This window comes from Symphalangus syndactylus, chromosome 7, assembly GCF_028878055.3.
Source record: "Symphalangus syndactylus isolate Jambi chromosome 7, NHGRI_mSymSyn1-v2.1_pri, whole genome shotgun sequence".
Classification (NCBI taxonomy): Eukaryota; Metazoa; Chordata; class Mammalia; order Primates; family Hylobatidae; genus Symphalangus; species Symphalangus syndactylus.
The window spans coordinates 98,374,365-98,400,042 of record NC_072429.2 but is presented as its reverse complement, the minus strand read 5'-3'; the positions used below and the strand labels follow the sequence as shown (position 1 = coordinate 98,400,042).

Here is a 25,678-nt window from a genome sequence, read left to right as displayed (position 1 = left end):
TAAATTTAGGCATTGAGCACCAATGGGTGCTAGCATCACAAAAAGAGAGATCTTTGGATATTATATGCCTCCTGATAGAGCAATACAAAACTTCTTGCAAAACAGTTTTGCTTAAAAAAAAAAAAACAGAATCAGATTAAGCCAAATAAGCAATTTATATGTAAGAAATACAATGGACAGGTGCACAGAGGGTTGGCGGCTGAGGAGAGTTTTGACTGGATCAACTGAGGAAAGGGGGTAGTTAAGATCCAAATAAATTTGGCAGGGGAGGCAAATCTAGTAAGGGCATAGAAGACAGCATTACTGAGTAAATAAGAGAATCTGAAGTTAGTGCTACCAGGAGACAGAATGAGGAAGTAATCAAGGATTAAGCCTACACCAGAGAAGTAGCAGGCATAATTGAGGACTATTTCAAAGAAAAAAGTAGAAGGACTTGAAATAAAAATAAGAATGGCCTGAAGATGGTAGTAAATTGTGAGAGGACATGACCAGAAAATTTTTCCTATCATCAGCAGTTGTAAAAAAAAGTTTGAAGACTATGCTAAAGGAAGAAGTGAGCAAGGAGAGAGAAGAGAGAAAATGGCTTAATTTACTGTGAACATGTTTAAACAACAAAGTATACCTAATACTCATATGTAGAAATAGTCTTAGAGTTAGATATTAAGTCAAAAGAGCTGCATTTGGGAGTTGTTGGCATAAAAGAGACTATTGTACAGGGATAAGAAAGGAAGGCTCAAGACTGTGTCAATGGAAAGGCATGGGGCTGGAGAGTTAGGAAAAAAAGAAGTGCAGGCAGAAAGTTGGAAAGTTAGAGTTAGGATAAGCCAGACAATGTTCTTTATCTCTTCTAACTTGGCTTACTCCATGTTCCTAGGAAGATATTTCCCAATTACTCTCATTCTTTTCTGTAGAAGAAATAATTCTAACAGAATTAGGCTACATGAAGAAATAAAGAAAATCTAAATGACTGCTACTCTACTGACTTCTCTGTGTGAGACCTAGTACTGGCCCCCTACCTCCTTGCCACATGCACAGCCAGCCTCTGTGACTCTTTGAGTTCTATTACTTAACCAAGTAGTTCAGAGGTGTAATCCCTTGAGGGCACCATTTTCAGCCAGGTAATTTTTCTCATTTATTCCTAAAATAAAAGTTATAGTTGAAAAACAAAAGTTGAAATAATGAAAGGCTTTTCCCTATTTTAAAATTCTTGGTCCATTCCCTAGTTGACATTCTGACATCAAGTTTACTGTTTCATTTTGATAAATCACAGAGAAAACAAACTATGATAATATAGTGCTGACACTGGAAATTGGAACCCATAAAATTCAAGAAATGTAAAAGTCAAGGTCCTTACAGTTTCATTAACTAGTTTACATTTCTTAAATGTAGAAGATAGCCTGCTAGCATGGCTGTAAAATTGAATTAAGATAGAGGCAGGACTCTCATGATTAAGGTATAGGCCTTAGCCCAATTTCTGGCAAGAGAGAAGGGGCAGAGGATTAAATATGATTTAAAAATGATATTTTGGGCAAGATGAACAGAAATAAATTATTAAAATTAGCTGCTGCTTTTTTTCTTTTTTGAGATGGAGTTTCGTTCTTGTTGCCCAGGCTGAAGTGCAATGACACGATCTTGGCTCATTGCAATTTCTGCCTCCTGGGTTCAAGCGATTCTCCTGCCTTAGCCTCCCAAGCAGCTGGGATTACAGGCATGCACCATCACGTCCAGCTAATTTTGTATTTTTAGTAGAGATGGGGTTTTGCCATGTTGGCCAGGCTGGTCTTGAACTCCTGATCTCAGGTGATCCACCCACGGCAGCCTCCCAAAGTGCTGGGATTACAGGTGTGAGCCACCACACCCAGCCCACAATTAGCTTCCTAAAGTATTTTATTTTGCTTTGAATCTTCTTGCATTTAAAAATCATATTATGAGGGTGGAGCAAGATGGTGGGATAGGACTCTTCAGCGATCATCCCCTCATAGCAACATCACTTTGAACAACTATCCACACAAGAAAATACCTTCACAAGAGCTAAAGAAATGAGGTGAGAGATCACAGTACCTGGTTATATCATAATAATATGAAAAGATGTACTTAAGAGAGTAGGAAGGACATTCTCTGTGTCAACTCTCCCCTATCCCCGAGTAGCAAATTCAGAGAGACACTGTCTGCTTGGGGGAACTAGAAGGAAGTGAATGTAGGACTTTGTCTTGGTCTCCACCACTGGGCCTACCATAGTAAAATCTAGCATCAGGCAGACTCTTGCAGCCCCTTATTTAGGTCAGTACCCATGTACTGAGCCTCTTGACCTGTCCCAGTGCTAGGCAGGATCTCATAGCCTCTATGAAATAGACTTGATCACTGACCTGAATCACTACCAGCTGTCTACAAGGCCTTTGGTTTCAGACAAACCTGAATGGCCATGGGCTTTAAGTATGCCCCAGCACTGTGCCAACCTTGGTGGCCATGGGATTCTATCCTGGTGTTGGGCTGGTGTGGCAGGCCTGGGTGTAGGCTGCCCTCTAGAGCTTCGATGGATGTGGCAATTATGGACTTAGGGACAATGCCAGACAACATGACCAAAAAGTTCTAGACAGGCTTACTGTTGAAGGGCATTCCCAGACAAAGCCAGACTGCAAAGACTGGAATAAGAACCTACTTCTTCAATATTCAGACACTGATGCATGACCACAAGAATAAAAAAAAAAAAACTAGAAACATGACATCACCAAACAAAATAGAGTGCTAGTGACCGACCCCCGAAAAACAGAGATATATAAACTGCTTGACAAATAATTCAAAATAATTGCTTTAAGGAAACTCAATAAGCCTCAAGAAAATAGATTAACAATTCAACAACATAAGAAAAACAATAAATGACCAGAATGAGAAATTTAAGAGATTGAAAGAATAATTAAAAAAAAATCCCAGAAATCCCACAGCTGAAAAATACAATGAGCTAAATGAAAGACACAAAAGAGAATATCAGCAGCAGAATTGATCAAGCAGAAGAAACAATCTATGAACTCAAAGGCAGATTATTTGAAAATATACAGGCAAAAAATTCACAGTAAAGGAATGAAGAAAGCTTATAGGATTCGTGGGACAGCATCAAAAGGGTAAAATCTTGGTCACTGGTATTCAAGAGAGAATAGAGATAGATAAAGGGGTAGAAAGCATATGTAAATAAAGAACAGTAGAACCCTTTCCAAACCTGGATAAATATATAAATATTCAGGTATAAGAAGCTCAAAGGTCTTCAATCAGATTCAATCCAAATAAGATTACCCAAAGACATATTATAATCAAACTAGCAAAGATCAAAGACAAAGACAGGATCCTGAAAGCAGCAAGAAGAAAGAAGCACAGAATATAGAAGGATATTCTAATACACTGAGCAGCACACTTCTCAACAGAGAAGAAATCTTACAGGCCAGAGGAGAGTGGGATGACATATTTAAAGAGCTGGAAAACAAACTAATTAACTAACCTGCAAACCAAGAATACTGTATCCAGCAAATCTGCCGTTTAATGAAAGAGAGATAAAAACTTTCCTGGACAAACAAAAGCTGAGGGAGTTAATCACCACCAGACCTGCATTACAAGAAATGCTAAGGAGAGTTTTTCAAGCTGAAAGAAAAGGATAATAATAACACAACAACATCTGAAAGTCTAAAACTCACTGGTAAATGTATACCGTCAAATGCAGACTATTCTAATATTGTAATGGTGGTGTGTAAATTATACCTTTAGTGTAAAGTTTCAAAGATAAAAATATTAATGACACTAATTTGTTAAGGAATATACAATATACAAATATGTAAATTTTTAAATAACACTCAAAATGTGGAGGGAGGTAGTGGAGTATAAGAGTAGAGGTTTTTTGTGTACATGATCAAAGATAAATTGTTATTAGCTTAAAATAACTTGTTATAACTATAAGATTTTTTTTGATATGCCTCATGGTAACCATGCAGATACACAAAAAATTAAAAAGCAAGAAATCAAAACATACCAATAGGGACAACTTACTTAACTACAAAGAAAGACAGCAAGAGGAAGAAACAAAGAGTCCATAAGACAACCAGAAGATAATTGACAAAATGGCAGTACTTAGTCCTTACCTTTCAATAACTACCTTGAATGTAAATGGGTTACATTCACCAATGAAAAGAAAGAGCAAATTAATAGAGTATAAAAACACACCCAACTATATGCTGCTTACAAGAGACTCAATTCACTTATAAGAACACACATAGGTTAAAAGTGAAGGAATGAATAAAGATATTCCATGCAAATGGAAACCCAAAAAGAGTAAAAGTAGCTATACTTATATCAGATTTTAAGTGAAAAACTGTAAAAAGAGATAATGCAAGTCCTTATATAATGACAAAGGGGTTAGTTCAGCAAGATGGCATAACATTGTAGTATATAGGTACCTAACACTGCAGCATCTAAATATATAAAGCAAACATTACTAGGTCTAAAGGGAGAGACAGACTGCAATTTAATAATAGTGGAGGACTTTAACACTTAACTTCCAGCAATGGGTAGATCATCCAGACAGAAAATTAAACAGGAAACATCAGACTTACACTCTAGAACATTTGAACCTGACAAACATATACAGAATGTTCCATCCAAAGCTGCAGAATTCACTTTCTGCTTAATTGCACATGGAACATCCTCCAAGACAGATCACAAGTCTTAACAAATTTAAGAAGACTGCAATCATATTAAGTATCTTTTCTGACAACAATGGTATAAAATTAGCAATCAATAACAGGAAGAATTTCAGAAAATTCACAAGTTTATGGAAATTAAATAACATGCTCCTGAATGATCAATGAATCAATGAAGAAATTAAAAGAAAAATTTAAAAATTTCTTGAGACAAACGAAATGGAAACACCATATACCTAAACCTAAAGGATACAGCAAAAGCAGTTCTAAGAGGGGAATTTTCCAGCAGTAAATACCTACAGTAAAAATGAAGAAAGAGCTAAAATAAACAATCTAACTTTACAACACAAGCAACTAGAAAAACAAGAACAAACAAAGCCCCAAATTGGTAGAAGGAGGGAAATAAAATAAAGATCAGAGCAGAAATAAATGAAATAGAGACTACAAAAATAATAGAAAAGATCAGAGAAATAAAGAACCCGTCTTTCGAAAAAACAGGCAAACCTTTAGCTAGACTAAGAACAAAAAAGAGAAGACTCAAATAAATAAAATCAGAGATGAAAAAGGAGACATTACAACTGATATAAAGAATCCTTAGGGAATAACATGAACAATTATATGCCAACAAATTGAATAACCTAATGGATAAATTCCAGGACACATACAATGTACCAAGAATAGATAATGAAGAAACAGAAAATCTGAACAAACCAATAATGAGTATGGAGATAGAATCAGTAATAAAAAATCTCCCATCGAAAAAACCCCCAGGGTCCAATGGCTTCACCACTGAATTCTACTCAATACTTAAATGTCAAATACCACCAATTCTTCTCCAACTCTTCCAAAAAACTGAAGAGAGGGAAATATTTCCAAATCTATTCTATAGGCCAGTATTACCCTGATATGAAAACCAGACAAAGACATGCTAAAAAAAGAAAACTTCAGGCCAATATCCACGATGAACATAGATGTAAAAACCCTCAACAAAATAGTAGTAGACCGAATTTAAAATACATTAAAAATCTACTCGTGATCAAGTGGGTATCATCACAGGGATGATCAACATATGCAGATCAATAAATGTGATACATCACATTAACAGAATGAAGGACAAAAACCATATGATCATTTCAACAGATGCAGAAAAAGCATTTGACAAAATTCAAAATCCCTTCGTGATAAGAACTCTCAGAAAATTAGGTATAGAAGGAACATACCATAACACAATAAAGGCCATATGTGACAAATTCACAGGTCACATCATCTTGAACAGGGAAAAGTTGAAAGCTTTTTCTCTAAAATCTAGAATCCTACAAGAATGGCCATTCTCACCACTCTTATTCCACATAGTATTGGAAGTCCTAGACAAAGCAATTAGGTAAGAGAAAGAAATAAAAGGAATCCAAATAGGAAAAGGTGAATTTAAATTGTCTCCACAGATAACCTTATCACATTTAAGGTTTTCTTATATATAGAAAACCTTAAAAACTTGACCAGAAAACTGTTAGAATTAATACATTCTAAAAACTGTTAGAATTCAGTGAATTTGCATGATTAAAAATCAACATACAAAAACCTATAGCATTTCTATACAATAATGGAGAGCCATCTGAAGAAGAAACTAAGAAAACAATCTCATTTCATAATAGCTAAAAACATTATTAAATACTTAGGAATACATTTAACAAAGGATGTGAAAAATCTGTACACTGAAAACTATAAAACGGTGATCAATGGAAAGATATCCTGTGTTCATGAACTGGAAGAATTAATATTATTAAAATGTCCATCCCACCCATGCTATTGATGTGCCCATGCTATCGATCTACAGATTCAATGAAACTCCTATCAAAATATCAAAAACATTCTTCACAGAAATAGAAAAAGCAATCCTGAAATTTATGTGGAACCATAGAAGACCCTGAATAGCCAAAGCAATCCTGAGCAAAAGGAACAAAGCTAGAAGCATCACACTGTCTGACTTCAAAAAATATACTATAAAACTATAACCAAAACAGTATATTACTGGCATAAAAATAGGCACACAAACCAATGGAACAGAATAGAGAACCCAGAAAGAAATCCATGTATTAGCTAATTAGTTTTCAACAAAGGCGTCAAGAACACAAAATGGGGAAAGGATGGTCTCTTCAATAAATGCTATTGGGAAAGCTAGCTAGCCCATGCAGAAGAATGAAAGTAGATCCTTATTTCTCACTATGTACAAAAGTCAACTAAACTTGGGGGGCTGAGGCAGGAGGATCCCTTGACACTAGGAGTTAGAGGATGCAGTGAGCCATGGTCACACCACTGCACTTCAGCCTAGGTAACAGAGTGAGACTCTGTAACTCAAAAATCAAAAAACACAAACAAACCCAAGAGCTTCAAAATAGATTGAAGACTTAAATGTAATAAGACCAAAAACTATGAAACTACTAGAAGAAAACATAGGGGAAAAGCTCTATGATATTGGTCTGGACAGTGATTTTCTGGATATTATCTGAAAAGCACCAGCAACAAAAGCAAAAATAGGATTACAACAAGCTAAAAAGCTTCTGCCTAGCAAAGAAAACAACCAATAGTATGAAGAGATAACCTACAGAATGGGAGAAAATATTTGTAAACTATATAAGAGGTTAATGTCTAAAATACATGAGAAATTCAAACACCACAATAGCAAGAAGACAAAGAACCAAATTTTAAAAATAGGAAAAAGACCTAAATAGACATTTCTCAAAAGAGGACATACAAATGGCCAACAGGTATATGAAAAAGTGCTCAATATAACTAACCATCAGAGAAATACAAATCAAAACCATGAAAGACCACATCATTCCTGCTAGAACGGCTATTATAAAAAAGACAAAACATAACAAGTATTGGCAAGGATGTGGAGAAAAGGAAATCCTTGCACATTGTTGGTGGGAATATAGATTGGTACAGCCATTATGGAAAACAATATGGAGATTCCTCAATCAATTAAAAATATAACTACCATATGATCCAGTAATCCCACTAATGGGTATAGATCCAAAGGAAATGAAACCAGTGTGCCGAAGAGATATATTTGCACTCCTATGTTTACTGCAGCACAATTCATAATAGTCAAGATGTAGAATCAACCTAAGTATTCATCAATGGATGAACAGAGGATGAAAATGTGGTAGATATTCACAATAGAATAGCATTCACTCCTTAAAAAGATTGAAATCCTACCATTTGAGACAACATGGATGAACTTGAAGACATTATGCTAAATGAAATAAACCAAACAGAAATAGACAAAAACTGCATGATTTCACTTATATGTGGAATCTAAAAACGTCAAACTTATAAAAGGAGACATTAGAATGTTTGTTGCCAGGGTCTGGGGGAAGGGACAATATGGAGAGGTTGGTGAATGGGTACAAAGTTTCAGTTTTGCAGGATGTATAAGCTCTGTAGATCTAATCTACAGCATTATGACTAAAATTAATAAATACTACTGTATTATATACTTATAATTTGGTAAAAGAGGAGATCTTATGGGTTCTCACCACAAATAAAAAGTTGCAACTATGTGAGGTGATAAATATGTTAATTAGCTTGAATATGGTAATCATTTCTCAACGACACATTTATCAAAACACCACATTGTACACCTTAAATGTTTATAAGTTTTATTTGTCAGTTATACCTCAATAAAGCTTGAAATAGGTAACCAAAAATCCATTTGAAATTTGCAATTGAAAATAATTTTAAAGATTAAAAAATCATATTATTTATTCCTCATTTTCTACTCCAGAACAATCAAGACACTATTTGATTAATCTTTTCCAGGTATCTTAATCCTCCTGAATCAGTTACCTTCAGATATGTCTGAATTAATCCCCACTGAGTAATAAATTCAGTAATAACATAAAAGCAGGGTTAACCAAGAAAGGCAAAAACACTTAAAAAATACATCTATTTGGGGGTAAACAACTTAAAATTTCTACTTTATATTCATATAAACAAACCTATTCAAATGGTGTGTTACTGTACCTAAGAACTCTTTTACTATTTTATAGCATTTAAGTACAAGTTTTCATTCAAATCAGAGAGGTTTGTGGAAATGCAATTATTTAAGGATGTTTAGGAATTATTTTAAAGTAGAAATGAAAATCATTGTAACCTATAAAATAGTTACATTAATCCACACAATATAAGGAGAGAACTGTATTCAAAACAGGATTATAACCAGTTCAAGTCAACAGATTTTTAAAATCAAAATAAAAAAAAACCAGAGATGAAACCAATCAGAAGCCAGAATGAAATCAGAAACACTGAAAACTAGACAGGTAAATTAATGAATGAGTTAAACAGGGTGAGACTAAAGAAGTGATTTTATTAGGAGAAAAAGACCAGTGGCCATGCATTTCAAATATAGACACCATATATACTACACTAAAAGAAAGGTGAAATTGCATTCATTCTCTTGTGTTTGATATAACCATGTTATTTAAATTATATGATGAATGTGGCATGCTAAGCATTAATTTATAATAAAACATAAATGACTTGGGAATGTTTTCCCAATGTGGCATTTTTGTTCTTTGTTGTCATTTAAATGTCATTTCATGGCTACAATGACAGTGGCTCAAAAATTCCTGAAAGAACAATGAAAAAAATACCAGAGAGCTCAAATGTTTTTGCAAATAACCCTGAGTTAATTAGAAAAATCTGCACCGTTTCCAGTTCTCACGTGTCAGCTCTCATTAAATTAAAAAAAAAATTGCATTTCAAAGTTAAGGAATCCTATGGTTAACAAAACTTTTAAAATGGGATCAAGTGGGCACATTCCTACATTTCTGTATGATGTCATACCCAACACTTCACAGCTGAATTTGAATTTGCAAGAAGTATGATTGATTTTTCAATATAAGAAGTATCTGATCTAATGCTAATTTTTTCTATAGGCTAACTGTGCTGGGAACAGGTGGCCCTGCTTTCAATTATGGAGGGCTAGCATGCCAGTGTGAGGCCTGGATTAGTTCACCTTCTCACGGGGAATTTTCCTCGGTTGGGAATGGATTTATTATGGTTTCACACATGGAATAGAGCTCATGTCAGCTGAGGGCAGTGACACATCATATGATTCAAATTAACCTGCTGTGGACTGTTCCGCAGGGTTTAGATTGTGTATTAAAATGACGACATTTTAAAAACAGCTTGAAAGAAACCAGGATTGCTGAACTGCAATGGTTCCAATTTGTTCCAACTAATCTATCACCTGCTGGAAATATTATTCTAGTGGGTTTCTGGTAGCTGCTGTTTTCCAGGTTTCTCCAAGCCACTGACCTTGCTAATGGGTACAAGGGGAAAAGGTGGGGGGTTGGGAGAGCTTTGAAAGAGTTTTTGATGTAGAAAGTTGGGACCTACCATTTGCTCTATTAAGGTACCATTAGGTGAACAGAAGAAATAGGGGAATACTCAAGAACTCTACATTATTTTTCTAAAAACAAATGCTAAAGAGCAGCATTTATATCACCATATTTAGAGAAAATAATCCCTGCAAAATAAATCTACAAGGCTAAATTTCAAAAGCTGTGAAGTTTACATCTTTTTGAAGAAAGCTTAAGGTTAGGCAGTTATAATCAGTATTCCCTCTACCTTTAAGGGTTGTAACTTTTTTTTTTTTTTTTTTTTTTTTTTTTTTTTTTTTGAGACGGGGTCTCACTCTGTTGCCCAAACTGGAGTGCAGTAGCGTGATCATAGCTCACTTCAGCCTTGACCTCTTGGGCTCAAGCAATCCTCCCACCTCTGCTCTCTGAGAAGCAAGGACTACAGGCACATACCACCATGCCTGGTTAATTCAGGGTCATAACTTTCATTGTTACTATATCCTTCATTAAAGAACAAGAAAAAAATAGATGGAAATTCCTAATATAGTTCAAGACATTCTCTGGAATGATATTTAAATAGATATGCATACAGATTAAAACATAATAGTAGCTAAAGATTTCTAATGATAACACAATGACATTACCTAAAAACTAGAAGTATTACCTGTAGTGCTTTTATTATTTTTTTGTAATGCTTTTTCCTCAAGGAAAGGGAATGTTATTAGGGAACATTATAAAGCTGAAATTTGTTTGCCCAATTTCAACATAAATGATATTCCTCTTAGTATCCTATTCCCTAAGAGCTGGAAAAAATAAAATTTCCTTGAGTTGTCAAAATCTATAAAATACATTCATATGGTAAAAGCTGTTTTAATGTGTCCTGTTATTCCCATTTATTTAGTGGTATGCAAGTCTCACTATCTTCTATAGCCATTTGATTCCTAAATTAATGTAGTAGCATGCCAATCTGGCTGTGTAGTGAGACAATATAATTACTCTATGAAATAACATCTACTTCTACACTAAATCACAAATTGCTTACAGTAGGAAAATTTCTGTCTAAGCTAGTAAATTCTGGAGCAGTTAAACGCTGTTAGATTAGTGTTTTAGAAGAAGTCACACACAGCTGATATATCATTTAAACTAATCTTCTCTCAAATAAAAAAATGTACTTTTGTTTAAAATGTTTTAGACTTTGAAGAACTTAAATCATTTATTGGATATTATATTTGATTTTCCGTAATCAAAGCACCATTCTAAAAACCACTCATCTTTCTTTATCATTGCCCTGTCCTGTTCCCCAAAATATCTGTGGTTTGGCTCTCAAAGACTGACTGATACTAAAAACAAAAATCATATATGATAACTCATATGTATAATTTTTTAAAAAGAAGTTTGATAAGAGCCATGTAAAACTTGCTACAAAAAGTACAGTCCCAGACCAACAGCATCTACTTCATCTGGGAGCTTTTTAGACATGACTTTCAAGCCCTACCTTCTAGAACTATTAAAATCACCATTTGCATTTTAACAAACTCCCCAGGGAAACTTCAAATGCAGAATCAAGTTTGAGAAGTGCTGCTGTAAAATAACTATTTCAATTCATTTACTTAAAAGTTTAAATCTCTAAATATATTATCACTATTATAGCATGGACATAAAATCAGAAATTGTATATATTTAATTCCTAACTTTGAAAAGTATCTTAAGAAACACAAAAGTACAACTACTTTAAAAAGTACATTTCTGGCCAGGCGCGGTGGCTCACGCCTGTAATCCCAGCACTTTGGGAGGCCAAGGTGGACGAATCATGTGGTCAGGAGTTAGAGACCAGCTTGGCCAGTATATTGAAACCCAACCTCCACTAAAAATACAAAAATTAGCCGGGTGTGATGGTACGTGCCTGTAGTCCGAGCTACTCGGGAGGCTGAGGCAGGAGAATCACTGGAACCTGGGAGACAGAGGTTGCAGTGAGCCAAGATCACATCACTGCACTCCAGCCTGGGCGACAGAGTGAGACTCCATCTCAAAAAAAAAAAAAAAAAATCACATTTCTACTACTGAGTCATGTTAAATGCCAGAATTGTAAATACATAATTTTTCATTTATTCATTGGCATTTCTCTTAAAATTCAATGTATTTGGTTGCCTTGAAAATATTGTATCTAATTTACCATCAACTTTCAAATTCCATTTTTTTTACAAACAAATCAATCAAATGTAAACTACAAGATAATTTTCTAGCCAAAATGAGCAAAATGTGTCTAAAAACAAAACGAATGTGAAACTAAAACTGAGAAATAAGTAAATCCAAGTTTCCCCTGTCACTCTTCCATGAACTAACTACGTGTTCTTACCCTATTGCATCTATTCTATTGTGTTCAGTCTTTCACGTGTGAACAACTCTGAAATCAGGAAGTGTCTTCAAACTGATGTAATAAAAAGGCCCTGTATCACAGTGTAAATAGCATATGTTATTTTTTTCATTTTTGGTGGCATATAGAATGTTTTTCTACAATTGATAGTGGCTTAGATGGAATGAAATATGGTACTTCATGCTTACTAACCAAATACTAGGACTCACCTTCTCCAGCCTATTACCTCACTCCAAAGGCTTCTTCCTACACTTTAATGACTTGCTTATCCTTCAGTTTCTTGCTTTCCTTCATGTATTTAAAACCATATCTAGAGTTTATCAAGATTAGAAATAGTTCTTCATACTTCTACACCTTTACAATCCCAGCACTAGAAAAACATGCTGAAGAAGAATTCGTCCCCAGTGACAAAGTCAATGGAGATGGTTTCAGTCTCTGTTTAATCCATGACTGGCTTTCTCCATCTGTAGTATGGATCATAAGTACACTAGCACGCCACAACACATACACTCAACAAAGTCTATATATAAATATTTTTCCTTCCTTAAAATTCATGCCTTGCGGAGTATTGCTAGAGATCTTAAGACAGTTGTAAAATCATTGTTTTAAATTCTTTTCTTTTTTTTTGAGACAGAGTCTTGCTCTGTTGCCCAAGCTGGAGCACAGTGGCATGATCTCATCTCACTGCAACCTTCGCCTCCCAGTTCAAGCAATTCTTGTGCCTCCGCCTCCAGAGTAGCTGGAACTACAGGTACGTGCCACCATGTCCAGCTAATTTTTTATTTTTATTTTTAATAGAGACAGGGTTTCACCATGTTGGCTAGGCTGGTGTGGAATTCTTGGCCTCAAGTGATCTGCCCATCTTAGCTTCCCAAAATGCTGGGATTACAGGTGTGAGCCACCATGCCCAGCCTATTTTAAATTCTTAATGGGAAGGAGCAGTGGTTCACACCTGTAATCCCAGCATGTTAGGAAGCTGAGGCAGGGGGATTGCTTGAGTTTAGGAGTTCAGGACCAGTCTGGGCAACACAGCGAGACCTCATCTCTACTAAAAATAAAAAAAACTAGTTGGGCGTGGTGGCACACATCTGTAGTCCCAGGTACTTGGGAGGCTAAAGCAGGAGAATTGCTGGAGCCCAGGAGATTGAGGCTACAGTGAGCTATGATTGCACGACTGTACTTTGGCCTGGGTAACAGAGCAAGATGGTCTCCAAAAATAAATAAATAAATAACACGAAATAAAATTCTTAATGAAGAAACGAATACTCATTTCATGGGTAACACTGAAGCACTGTAAGTATAAAATAACAAAACAAAAAGTGAAATGTAATAATTTTTGTTAAATAAATAGCTAAGACTATACGGAGGTGAGGGAGACATAACAGAAGAGGGGGAAGAACATGAGATGAAGGAAGAAAAGACAGAGGAGGAAGATCAAGGAATAAGGAAAAAAATCTTTAGTTATGCCCAAATTAGTGTAGTACAGAAGTTAAGCTCTAGTCTTTGGAGTCATAAAGACTTAGGTTTGAATGGCTCCTCTGTCACTATGACCTTAGGCAATTTACTTCACTTTTCTAAGTCTTAGCTTCCTTATTCATAAAATAAGAATAACTATAGTACATACTCCTAAAATGCATAATGCCTGGGACATAATTAGCTCTCAAACATTTTTGATATCTGTATCTATCTAAAACTGAGTAATTACTATGTTTCAAGAACTTTGCTAAGCATGCAAAACAGGTACATTTAACTATCAAATCTAATCTATCTAAGTATACTATCTATCTAAGTATACTAATCTATCTAAGTATACTATCTTATGTATATATATATATCATGTTTCCTATCCATTCATCCATCCAGTCTATCCTCTTCATATACAGGTAAGAAAACTGAAGTATAGAAGATTAGATCAATCACCTAAGATCATACAGTTAATTAATAGAAAAGGTAGAAATAAAATATTGGGGCTTTGGCTTCCAGTCAACTACTCTTTAATTGATAACTACCTTTTTGTCAGACTGAAGGTAATTCTTAATGCATATTTATATTTGCCTTTTGATCTCTAAAATGGGCAGACTGAAAAGCATACACCTCTGGGAAAAAACGAACTATTCATTTTTTGCACGGAATGTCAAGATTACTAACAGATCCTATATACATGCTAATATATTCACATAAAAAATATACACACATGTGAATTTTATGACTTTCTTACCTGGTCCATTCAGAAAGTCTTTAATCTGTAGTGTTATAAAGGAAGGTGGAATACCACTTTTGCTGTCTATTTCTCCAGGCACTGTCTGTAGCCAAACAGTGCAATAATCAAGGGCTTCAGGCAGAGTCTTCCCAGGATCTAAAGTGACAAAATTGAAATTAAAAACATCAATTACATCACAATCTCATTTTGATATATGAGTTTGAGTTAATAAATGACAGAAAAACTGGTTAAATAATTGTATGCAAGCTTCATTGTTTCATTTGTTTGTACACATACAGTAAACAAGCAATCGTGTTGAAAAAGATAAACTATCACTGTACAATGTGGGATGACAAAACCATGTTTTCCAGAACAAAGAGGAAAAAAAAGTTCAAATCTGAATTCATATCATAAATGAGGGAAAGTAAAGTTTCTGTATTCTGAGCTGCTGTTTACAGTTTAATAGTTGGATATTTTTTAAAATGTGATATTAAAGACAAAGAAAACAGGGCAATCTTGTCAGCTTTAAAAAAAGCATATACATTTTCAAAGATACAGTAGATTAGTACTACTTAGGGGCTGTTTGATCTGTTTCAGAGTTTTACTGACATTACAATCACTTTTTACTTCTAGGCCTTTGAAGTTAACCTCAGTGGCTTTCCTATAACCTTCTTTAAATTGATAAAATTGGTCAGTCTCTTAATAATCCTAATTATAACGAAAATGAGCTTTTTCTGTTTTGACTGTTTTTCTGTTTAATACTACGTATTTTTAAAATTTTCTGGGTAATACTGTATATTTTTTAAAAAGTATTTTTGGCTATTGGTTGTGGCAAACTGAATTTGCTTTTCAATACTTAGGAATCCACAGCTTTTATTGACATAGCTCTTTAAATAAAAACGACTGCTGTATCTTGGCGTACAGTGTAGTAGGCTTTTAAAAAACTTCTAAATATTCACAGTTTTTCTTTAGTTTCATGATTGTTTTACTCTCTGTGTTTTAATGGCCTCTGAATGTCAGTTTTATAGGGATGTTCTTGCCATAGAGTCCATCTATTCCATTTTCAGTCTATTTGAAATGTGTTATTAAAGTATTATTTATTTTAGGTTTTATTGATTGGATTGCTTTCAAGAATAGCATTTACATACAGTGTATTATATTCAACATATGGTTATTTAGTATTGCTGTCATACGTGAAGTGGGCATATAAATTCTGCCTTGGAATTCGTATTTCTTGACCTTATCATGTGATCCTTATGAAATTTGGCACATATGAACCTTATGTGATTTCAAAGAAAATGCTGAAAGCAATTGATCATGACGTTAGATCTATGTGGTCAAGATCAAACACTAAGCTAGTGTAGTCTTCTCTTTTTATATCATCAGTGATTTTTAAAGCAGTGAGAATATGCATAGTAGATCTATTTCATAGTAACACTGTGCTTTTCTCTCTTTTAAATATAATGGTCAATATTATAACATTAATATTAATATAATATTAATTATTAAATATAATGGTCAATATTATAATATTATTGAAAGGATGATTAAAAAGTCTGTTGCTGGTAGGATCTACAACCAGTTTTTAGGAACTATGTAACCTGCTAGGACCTGTGCATCTATTTTGGGTCCCACCACCTCAGCTATCATCAAAACTAGTTATTATCAGGTAAGTGGTACCATAAACAAGGAGACATAACTCTTCATTTTGAAGAGTTGAAGATCTAAACAAGGAGACATAACTCTTCATTTTGAAGACAATACAACGTGGAGATAAAACAATGATCTAACAGAGAAAACACAGCTCTTAAGTGATATAAATAACAAAATAATGAACAGAGATGATTAAATTGATGTAGAAATGTTAAAATGATGCATAAAAAACTGACAAGTAAGACTTAGGATAAGTAAAACAAGTTAGAGTAACTGCACATTCAAACTTACATGGCACTGAGAATTGTTATCCTTGTGGCATATTTAATCAACTTTCTACATTTTTCTAGAAATAAAGATTCCAAGTAGCAAAATAATGCATACTGAGGGAAAGTGCATTAACTATCCTATTGTATATCAACAATAATAACAATAAGACACCAAAACTAAAAAACATAAGGGCTGACATATATGACCACACAAAACTTTTGTCAAAGAACACCATGAACAGAATAAAAAGTCAAATGACAAAAAAGATGAAATTGTAACATATGCGACAGTAAAAGAAAAGGGATACCATTAATATATAAAGAGTTCACATATTCAATATAGGTACCAACAGAAAAACCAGTGGAGGATAGAATAAGCAATAAATGAAAATTACTAAACAAAACAATAAAAGCAAATGGCATATAAACATTTTAAAAATACAAACATTAAAATATACTAAATCTTAATAATTAAAGAAACAAATCTTTTCAAATAAGATAGAAATTTTCACCTATCAGATAGGCTAAGACTAAAAAAACTGACAACGGGTCTGCAATCCTAGCACTTTGGAAGGCCGAGGTGAGCAGATTGCTTGAACCCAGGAGTTTGAGATCAGCCTGGGTGACATGGTGAAACCCCTGCTCTACAAAAAAATACAAAAAAATTTAGCTGGGTGTGGTGGCACCTGCCATGCCTGTAGTCCCCGTAGTAGCAGCTACTTGAGAGGATAATGTGGGAAGATCGCCTGAGCCTGGGAGGTTAAGGCTGCAGTGAGCCGTGATTGTGCCACTGCACTCCAGCCTGAGCGACAGAGTGTGATCCTGTCTCAAATAAAAACAAAAACAAAAACAACAACAACAAAGAAAACAACACCCAATAATGCCTGTATTGGTAGTTTGTGACGAGAGGTCCACTCTCATTAATTCCTTTCTGGAGAGTATTTTATAATACATAAGAGATTTTACATGTGTATGTCACTTGACCTAGGAAATTAATGTGTAGAAATTTAATCCAAATAAGAAGTCAGGTAAGTGTGTAAATAAACATACTGGAGAATTATCTAGCAAAAATAGAAAACAACCTACATATCCAGCAACAGATTAATATTTAAATAAATAAATAAATAATCTGTATAATTGTTTAAGAGAATCAAGAAGATCTACATGGTTGACGTAAGACAGTTATTTTATATTGTTAATAGGGGAAAAAAAGCAAACAGGTTAAGCATTTTCATTCATTGGCCATTCAGGATTCCTCATCTACAAAGAATTTATTTACATATTTTTCTCTTGAGTTCTTTTTCTTACTGATTTGTAGGAGCTCCTTATATATTCTGAGTATTAGTGTTTTGTTTGCCTTATTTAGCAAAGCCTTCCTCATGTGAAGAGGCAGTCATTTAACTGTATTCTGATGCTTTTTGCATGCATACTTTTTTAACACATATGGTAAAAAAAAATCTGTTAACTTTTACTTTATGAATTTATTCCTAGGTAATTACATATGTTTCTATAGTTTCTTAAAGCATTTTTAAGCTTTTCGTTTTACCTTTAGCTGTTGAATCCTCCTGGAGAGCACTGCTTTATGAAAAATAGGAAAACTCTGCTCAGCTTCACTCTTAATCAGGGATATATAAATTAAAACAAGAAATACAATTTTTCATCCATAGATTAGCATAAATTAAAAAAATTGACAATATCTTATATTGGGGGAGAAGGAGAAGAAACAAATTCTCCCATGGATGGTTGATAAGGGTGTACATACATTATTTTTGCATGAGCAGAGGAGAAGCCTGACAATGAATGTTTATCAAAACTATAAATGTACATGTCCTTGGAATCAGGAAGGCCATCTGCAGTACTGTACCTTAAAGAAAGACTTAAGAATATATAAGTAAATGTCCAAAGAAGTTGACTGCAACATCGTTTGAAATATTAACAATTTGGGAAAATTTAAACTAAATATCTATCTATAGATAAATATAAAATAAACTATGAATGCACCACAAATACTGCATAGAATACTATGTTACTGATAACGAGAATGGTGTCACTCTCATATACTAAAAGAGAAGAGCTTAAAAATATATTGATCAGTGAATAAAACAATGAAATAGGACACAGATTAAATAAATTCAAATGTAAAAAATCTACCTGCATACACACACACACACACACATGCACACACATTTTTAAAGTACTGCTGAATGATCATCTCTAGGATGATCCTAAACATATGCTGACTTATAAGTTATTCAGGACTTAAAGACAAAATAGCACTATTTACCAAGCATTTATAAAAATTAAAGGGAAAAAGAAAAAATACTTCAGTGGGTATTTGATGCCCTCCTCTCAAGGTATAAACTGGGGGAATAGCAAAGTCTGATAATGTAGATAAGAGTTTTCAAGGTAAGTGAAGTGGGTTTTGTGCAGTTGCTTCTCTTTTGGCACAAGTTAGAGGACCTGACCATCTGGCACCAAGCTTAGGAGTCTACTCTGGGCAATTACAGGGGGAGATGACTTAATAGGAGACACAGTAAACCAACTGGCATAGTAGAAAGCACAAGAGAAATTAGAAATTAAAGCAACTGTAAAAGTCTAGGAAATCCATCCAAGGAATCCAAAATGACTATTTCCCAACAAAATATTAATATAGCTGGTTTTTAAAGTATGCCTGAATTTACAGAGTTGATAAAACAGAATAACTGAAATTAGGAACATCCAGAAAAATACAGGTTGCATGGTTAATGAAAATTGAATGCAGGACAGGGCTGGTGGCTCTTTTCCCAGTTTTTGCTAAACTCTCTACTTCGGATATGCCTGTAGTCATTAACATCGATAGATGTTAAGTATGTCTTTGTTTATCATTTAAATCATACAAAACATAACATGACTCAGTGCAGCCAGCTCAAAATGAAACTCTGAAAGCAGCTGTAGTAGCAGAACGGTGTGTCAGAATCCCAGAGAAACGGCTCAAGTTCAAAAGTCACCCTTTAGTCCCTTATGCTCTAATGGCTAGAAAATGAGGGGCATGATTCCTAGTCTTCCTGTCCGGTCCTCAATTTAACTTCTCCTTAATTCCATCATCAGGTCTACAATATAGGATTCATATTACACATTCTTCAGGGTCAACACACTGGGGAATGTACCAGATAAACTAAGATTAAAGGAGTGTATGAATATAATATAAATGGAGTGACAAACAGATAACTATTTCATACTGGAAGCTCTTTCAGACCTCTTCTGGATTTATTCAAGTCATAGGAATCTCTCAAAAATAATAAATTCCTGCTGATGTTGATGAGCACATCTACGCTGCTGTCCCTAAGCCAAAGAAACAGGAGAAAGTCTTCTCTTATGAGGAGTAACAGAAGGTAGGAAATGTGTCAGAATAAATGACAAACTGCCCACAGCCACAAATTTGGTTCAGAGTGAGTTCGATTTCACTTTCATAAGGCATTTGTATTGACAAAGCTGTAATAATTGTTTTTCTTCTGGGTTGACCAGGTCTCAAAGAAAAACAAAACCAAAAAATCCCAATCCGCTGCTCCAAATCTCATCATATTATGTCATAAGGAATACCTAAAGAGAAGATTCAGAAAGCCCCAACTCAGTTCCCAGATGAATCAAGACTTTCATGAAGACTTGATTAAGATTGCATTCTTTTTGTTTGTAGATTTGCTCTTCTTCAGAAAAAACCCTTCATTTCACTTAATTGTTTGGCAGGGCTTCCAGTAAATCTGATAAAAGTGGTCTTTTGAAGTGCTGCTCACTATTTCTTTTAACCCTTAGCAAACATTCATAGAGTTAAGTATGTCTTTGGTTACTACTTGAATTGTGTAAAATACAACATGATTCAGTGCAGTCAACGCAAAATGAAACTCTGAAATTGAACTCACTTCTTTTCTTCTTCTTTTTAACCTTTTATGCTTGGAACCTAACAGTACCTGAAAGCAGGAAGGAGATAGTGCAGTGAGGAAAAGCATCTGACAAGGCCAGTTGGGGCAGAGGATGGGAAGGATGGAGACACCTTAGTTTGGAAGGCTAGGAAGCAGGCAAAGACTGGCTGTCACTTCAAATCACTAACTGGGCCCACTGATTCCATCTACAATCCTAACCCACCTCCTCAGGATTCCCTATGCCTTCCCACCAGTGAAATGCGAAAGAGCAGCACCTACCAGAGCCAAGAGAGCACTTAACACAACAGCAGTTTATGGACACAAAGAAGAAGAGAAGGGAGAATAAAGAGGAAAATGATGTTGGTCTAAAAGTCTCACTCTGGTCCTCTTTATAATAGATATTTTACTTTGAAATAAACAGATTTTTATGACACTTGGCTTTTTAAGATTCAGTGCTCTTTATTCATATTGTAAAAAGTATCAAAACTCTTTGTCTCTGGTGGATAGCACTTAGAAGTATCCAGTGTAATTGGACTTCATTATGTATTCAGTGTTGTATCAAGGAAGTAAATAATCTGCAAGCCAAAATAGACTGCTTTCCATTTTCTAAACTAGAAGTTAGAGTGCTGATTCCTTTTCCAAAGGTGTCTGCGTGTAGCAACTTCTATTCAAAGAAGGGACTGAAATGAGACTTTAAAATAATTTAAATTATTTTAAAACATCAGAACTTCTATTTCAAAGAGCTTTCTGTTTTAAGGATGATCAAGCAGATAGCTAGAGTAGGGTAGGAGGAAACCACTAAAGAGGAGTTAGGGTAGCAGGTGAGTGCTTACAGATTCCTTACTCTCCCTTCCTGTGTCTCAATTCATTGAGACAAGTTGTTCCTAGACAGCTTTTTTTTTTGGCTTAATCCTTTTATCCCCAGCCAAGAACAAATAAAGGTGTTTCTTAATAGAACTTACAGAGAATTTAAAGGACAGCATTTTGGAAATTTCTATCATGCTACATTTGTTTGTAGTATGATACATTTATTTGTGGCTATCTATGAAACTGATGTTATTAAAGCTCCCAAGCAGCCTCTGTCAGAGGCCAAAGTTGTGATTGGTTTTGGCTATGCTCAGGGCTTCAAGTGTAATCCTCTGCAATAAGAGGTCACTATCAGAACAGTCACCTCTTGACCACTGGACATGTAAAAGGCAAGCTACAAGCTTACTAAGTTTCATACATTTTTCTATACTTACTTAGAGAAAATATATTTTCTACATATACTTTTTGATCTATAGTTTAAATGGCTAATTTGTTCTTATGTAGCCACAAAAGCAAAAGTAGTCCATGAAGCCTCTATAAAGCCTGCAAGTTAAATTGTGAAGGAACCTAGATCCATTAAACATCATAATAATTCAATGTCGGCCAGGCGTGGTGGCTCACGCCTGTAATCCCAGCACTTTGGGAGGCCGAGATGGGCGGATCACAAGGTCAGGAGGTCAAGATTATCCTGGCTAACACAGTGAAACCCCGTCTCTACTAAAAATACAAAAAATTAGCCAGGTGTGGTGGTGGGTGCCTGTAGTCCCAGCTACTAGGGAGGCTGAGGCAGGAGAATGGTGTGAACCTGGGAGGCAGAGTTTGCAGTGAGCCGAGATCGTGCCACTGCACTCCAGCCTGGGTGACAGAGTGAGACTCTGTCTCAAAAAAAAAAAATAAAAAAAATAAAAATAAAAATAATAATAATAATTCAATGTCAGGACAGCAAAAATCAGTTCCAAATTGCTCTGGATGCAAGGTAAGTGCCACCATCTCCCTGTGAATATCCAGGCCTTTGGCTAACTCTATAAGCAGTATTTCATATGCTCTGCGATTCTGCACCTACTCTGCACCTCGTAAGATGTGATGGGAAGGGCAAGAGATATCCTGGTTTGAAACCCCAGGTCTGCAGTCCATAGTAACAGGAAAAGGAAGGGATTAAATTGGCTGCTGGAATGTTTGACCATCAATGTCTACTTGCTCTTACTTTTAGAACCAAGTCTTTCATATCTTGCTAGAAGGAAGTGTATTCTTTATACTTAATGATGCTAACCAGCAGATAATATGTGAAATATCAATTCAATTAATTCTTTTTAATTAATTTTCTGTGCTGCTCTGTGTTGTCTTTGATCTCTTATTAAAATTTGGTTGTTTCATATTAAATTCTAATGTGGCCAACATTTGATTAAAATTCAGCACAAGTAAGCACAAGGTGCTATTCAGTAAAAAAAAAAAAAAAAAATGAAGTCACATATCCAAGGAAGATCAACTTAATCCCAACTGTAAACCTCTTTTCTGCTCTAAGCAAAGTTGGATTTTGTAACATTAAAGCTAATTACTGCCTTTAAATGATTCCCCCCATTTTCATTTGTTTTAAGTAAATGTTGATGATTACAATGGGAGTCACAAAGGCCAGGGTACTAATCTTTTCCTCATGTCTAAAAATGAAAGTTTCCCTTTTAATACTAATAATCACTGAAGTCCCAACTTATGTTTGAATAATGTTTCATATTTCCACGTAATTTCATAAATATCACCTCACTTGAAACTCAGATTTAACCATTAATTGACTCACAGCAGATATTATTAAACCATTTTAGAGATTAGAAAACTAAAGCACCAAGAAATTTAGCTGTTTGCATGAAAGAGCTTTGGCATTAGAACCAAGGTTAAAAGTCAAGATTTCTGATTTCTGTTCTAACACCCTTCCTCATATAATATTATTTCCCTCAGCTGGTTGGATCATTTCTTATTTAACCTTCTCATCACCTTTCTCTCTGAGTGATACACTAGAATGCCTCTCATTTAAGAGATCTACTTTCTTGCTAATTCCTGTCAAAGTAATAATTTTATTTCATATTATTAGCCAGCAAGCAATGTTCCCAGCAGCTAAATTTCCAGATAAATGTTCAGAGTGTGATCATTATGACATTAAAGTCACAGGTTAATTCTAAGCCTTTCCAGGGATATTAACAAAACCTTTAATTCTACAGAGGCATATAATTCAATCTTTTTCTTAAAGTCACAATAACTAAATGAAATAAAGATATGATTTATGAGGTGTAAGAAGCCATTTTATGATTTTTCAACTGTTCGTTTACCCAAATGTCTTTGGCACATTTCTACAGTCCTACTCATGAAAGGATAAAAAAAAAAACCCTCAATTACTGTAACTGAAAATTTTCAAACCACAATAGCTAGAATTACATTGAAATGATGTGCATTATTTTGCCATTTACAACCACTACTTTAAAAAAACACTTGAAGATATTAACAATGATGACAAAAGCAACAATATTTATTAATAGTCATTGAGCCTTGTGCCATACACTTAGCTAAGAATTTCGCATACATTGTTTAATCCTAAAAGCAACCCTAGGAGGCTGCTACCAGTATTATTCTCATATCATAGACGAGGAAACTGAGGCATAAACAGGTTAAATAACTTGCCTAAGGTCATACAGCTGTAAGGAGTAGAATCAGGATTAAAACTTAGTACCGAGAGGTCTAAGGAGTCTCATAGGACTCCATATTTCAAGTTTGACTCTTCATTGGACCTTTGGCATTTATAAAACTTCAAAATGCAGAAATTGTCCCATATTAGATAACCTATCTTAAACATTACAGTATCCTACACAGAAGTGTGTTATGACCTACTTTTTCAGCATGATACATTCAAATAAACTTTAACTTCTGTATTTTAGTCTAGTTGATGTTTGAAAAGTTACAATCAGGTAAATAAGTTGCAAGATGGCAGAAGTAACTGTTTTCGGTTGGTTTCTTTGTTAGGTCCTAGCACACATTAATGGGTAACAAGATATTGCACTAAGGAGTTAGTTAAATTCTCTCAGAACTGTTCAATCCCTTCACATTTGACCAGATGGCACAGTCATTTCTTCAAAAACAAACAAAAAAGCCCCAAACAAACAAGAAGAAAAATGACTTTTTGAGGCTGCCTTAGGCTGCATAGTCAAGACATGAGGCAATTTCAAATCTGGACTCCATTACCTTAAACAAAACAAATACCAATTTTTAAATATTTATAAACACAACTAATACGATTATGTTAAAAACAACTACATACATCTTTATTTAAATGAGAACTGCCAATAATACAGCTGCTATGTATAAAGGTGCTGGCAGAAGATCTCATTTCTGTTAGAGGTTGCTCCAGGTGGGAAAGGCATGGAAAAGCCCATTGTCACATTAGTCTAATATTTCTAAAAAGAAGTTAACTCAAAGACTTACTACTTGGAAAATCATTTGAAGTAGATTATTAATCTTAATATTCATAGAAAATTCAAGTTGATAATTTAGTTTTTAAATAACCTATTTTTAAATTAAGGATGAAAAGCATATTGCTATATATAGCTTAAAGATACGGTCAGCATAATTTAGGATCAGTAAATTATGCAGAATATGAATTATACTCTATTAATAGGACTTTCAAAATTATAAGTAATAATCATAACTTTAATTTTGCTTTAGCTTTGTAAAACAGATTTAGATATAGGTATAGATTCCACTTATTTAACCTGGGGAGTATCTCAAATAGGTTTTTAAATATATATGTTTAAAGTCATCCCTTGTTGTTCACAGCGGACTGGTTCCAAGACCTCCTGTGGATACCACACTCCACAGATATCCCAGTCTCTGATATAAAATGACCTGGTATTTGCATTATAGCCTATTTGTATCCTACTGTATACTTTAAATCATCTCTAGAATACTTATAATACCTAATACAATATAAGTGCTATGTAAATAGTTGTTATGCTGTATTGTTTAGAGGATAATAAGAAAAAAAGTCTGTACATGTCTTGTAAAGATGCAATTTTGTTTGGAATACTTCTGATCTATGATTGGTTGAATCCACAGATGTGGAACCCATGAATACTGAGGGCCAATTTTATACAGTAATCCCCTGCCCTTATCCGTGGTTTCAGTTACCTGCAATTACCTATGGTCTGAAAATATATTTTGAGAGAGAAAGAGAGACCACAGTCACATAACTTTTATTACAGCATATTGTTGTAATTGTATTATTTTGTTATTTATTATGGTTGTCAATCTCTCACTGTGCCAAATGTATAAATCAAACTTTATCATAGGTATGTATGTGTAGGAAAAAACAGTACATATAAGGGTCAGTACTATCCACGATTTGAGGCCCCACTGGGGATCTTGGAACATGTTCCCTATGGATAAGGGACA

At 34.6% G+C, this 25,678-nt stretch overlaps 1 protein-coding gene across 17 annotated transcripts in view; it reads right to left on the bottom strand.

Annotated features, from left to right (window-relative positions):
- VPS13B (vacuolar protein sorting 13 homolog B) overlaps nucleotides 1-25,678 on the bottom strand; it is an 897,698-nt gene that overhangs the window by 210,173 nt on the left and 661,847 nt on the right. For all 17 annotated transcript variants that reach the window (XM_063642860.1, XM_055286878.2, XM_063642862.1 and 14 more), the window contains exon 35: nucleotides 14,641-14,778. In XM_063642860.1, coding sequence (XP_063498930.1) covers nucleotides 14,641-14,778 — 138 coding nt within the window. The remainder of the gene's footprint in view (nucleotides 1-14,640; nucleotides 14,779-25,678) is intronic.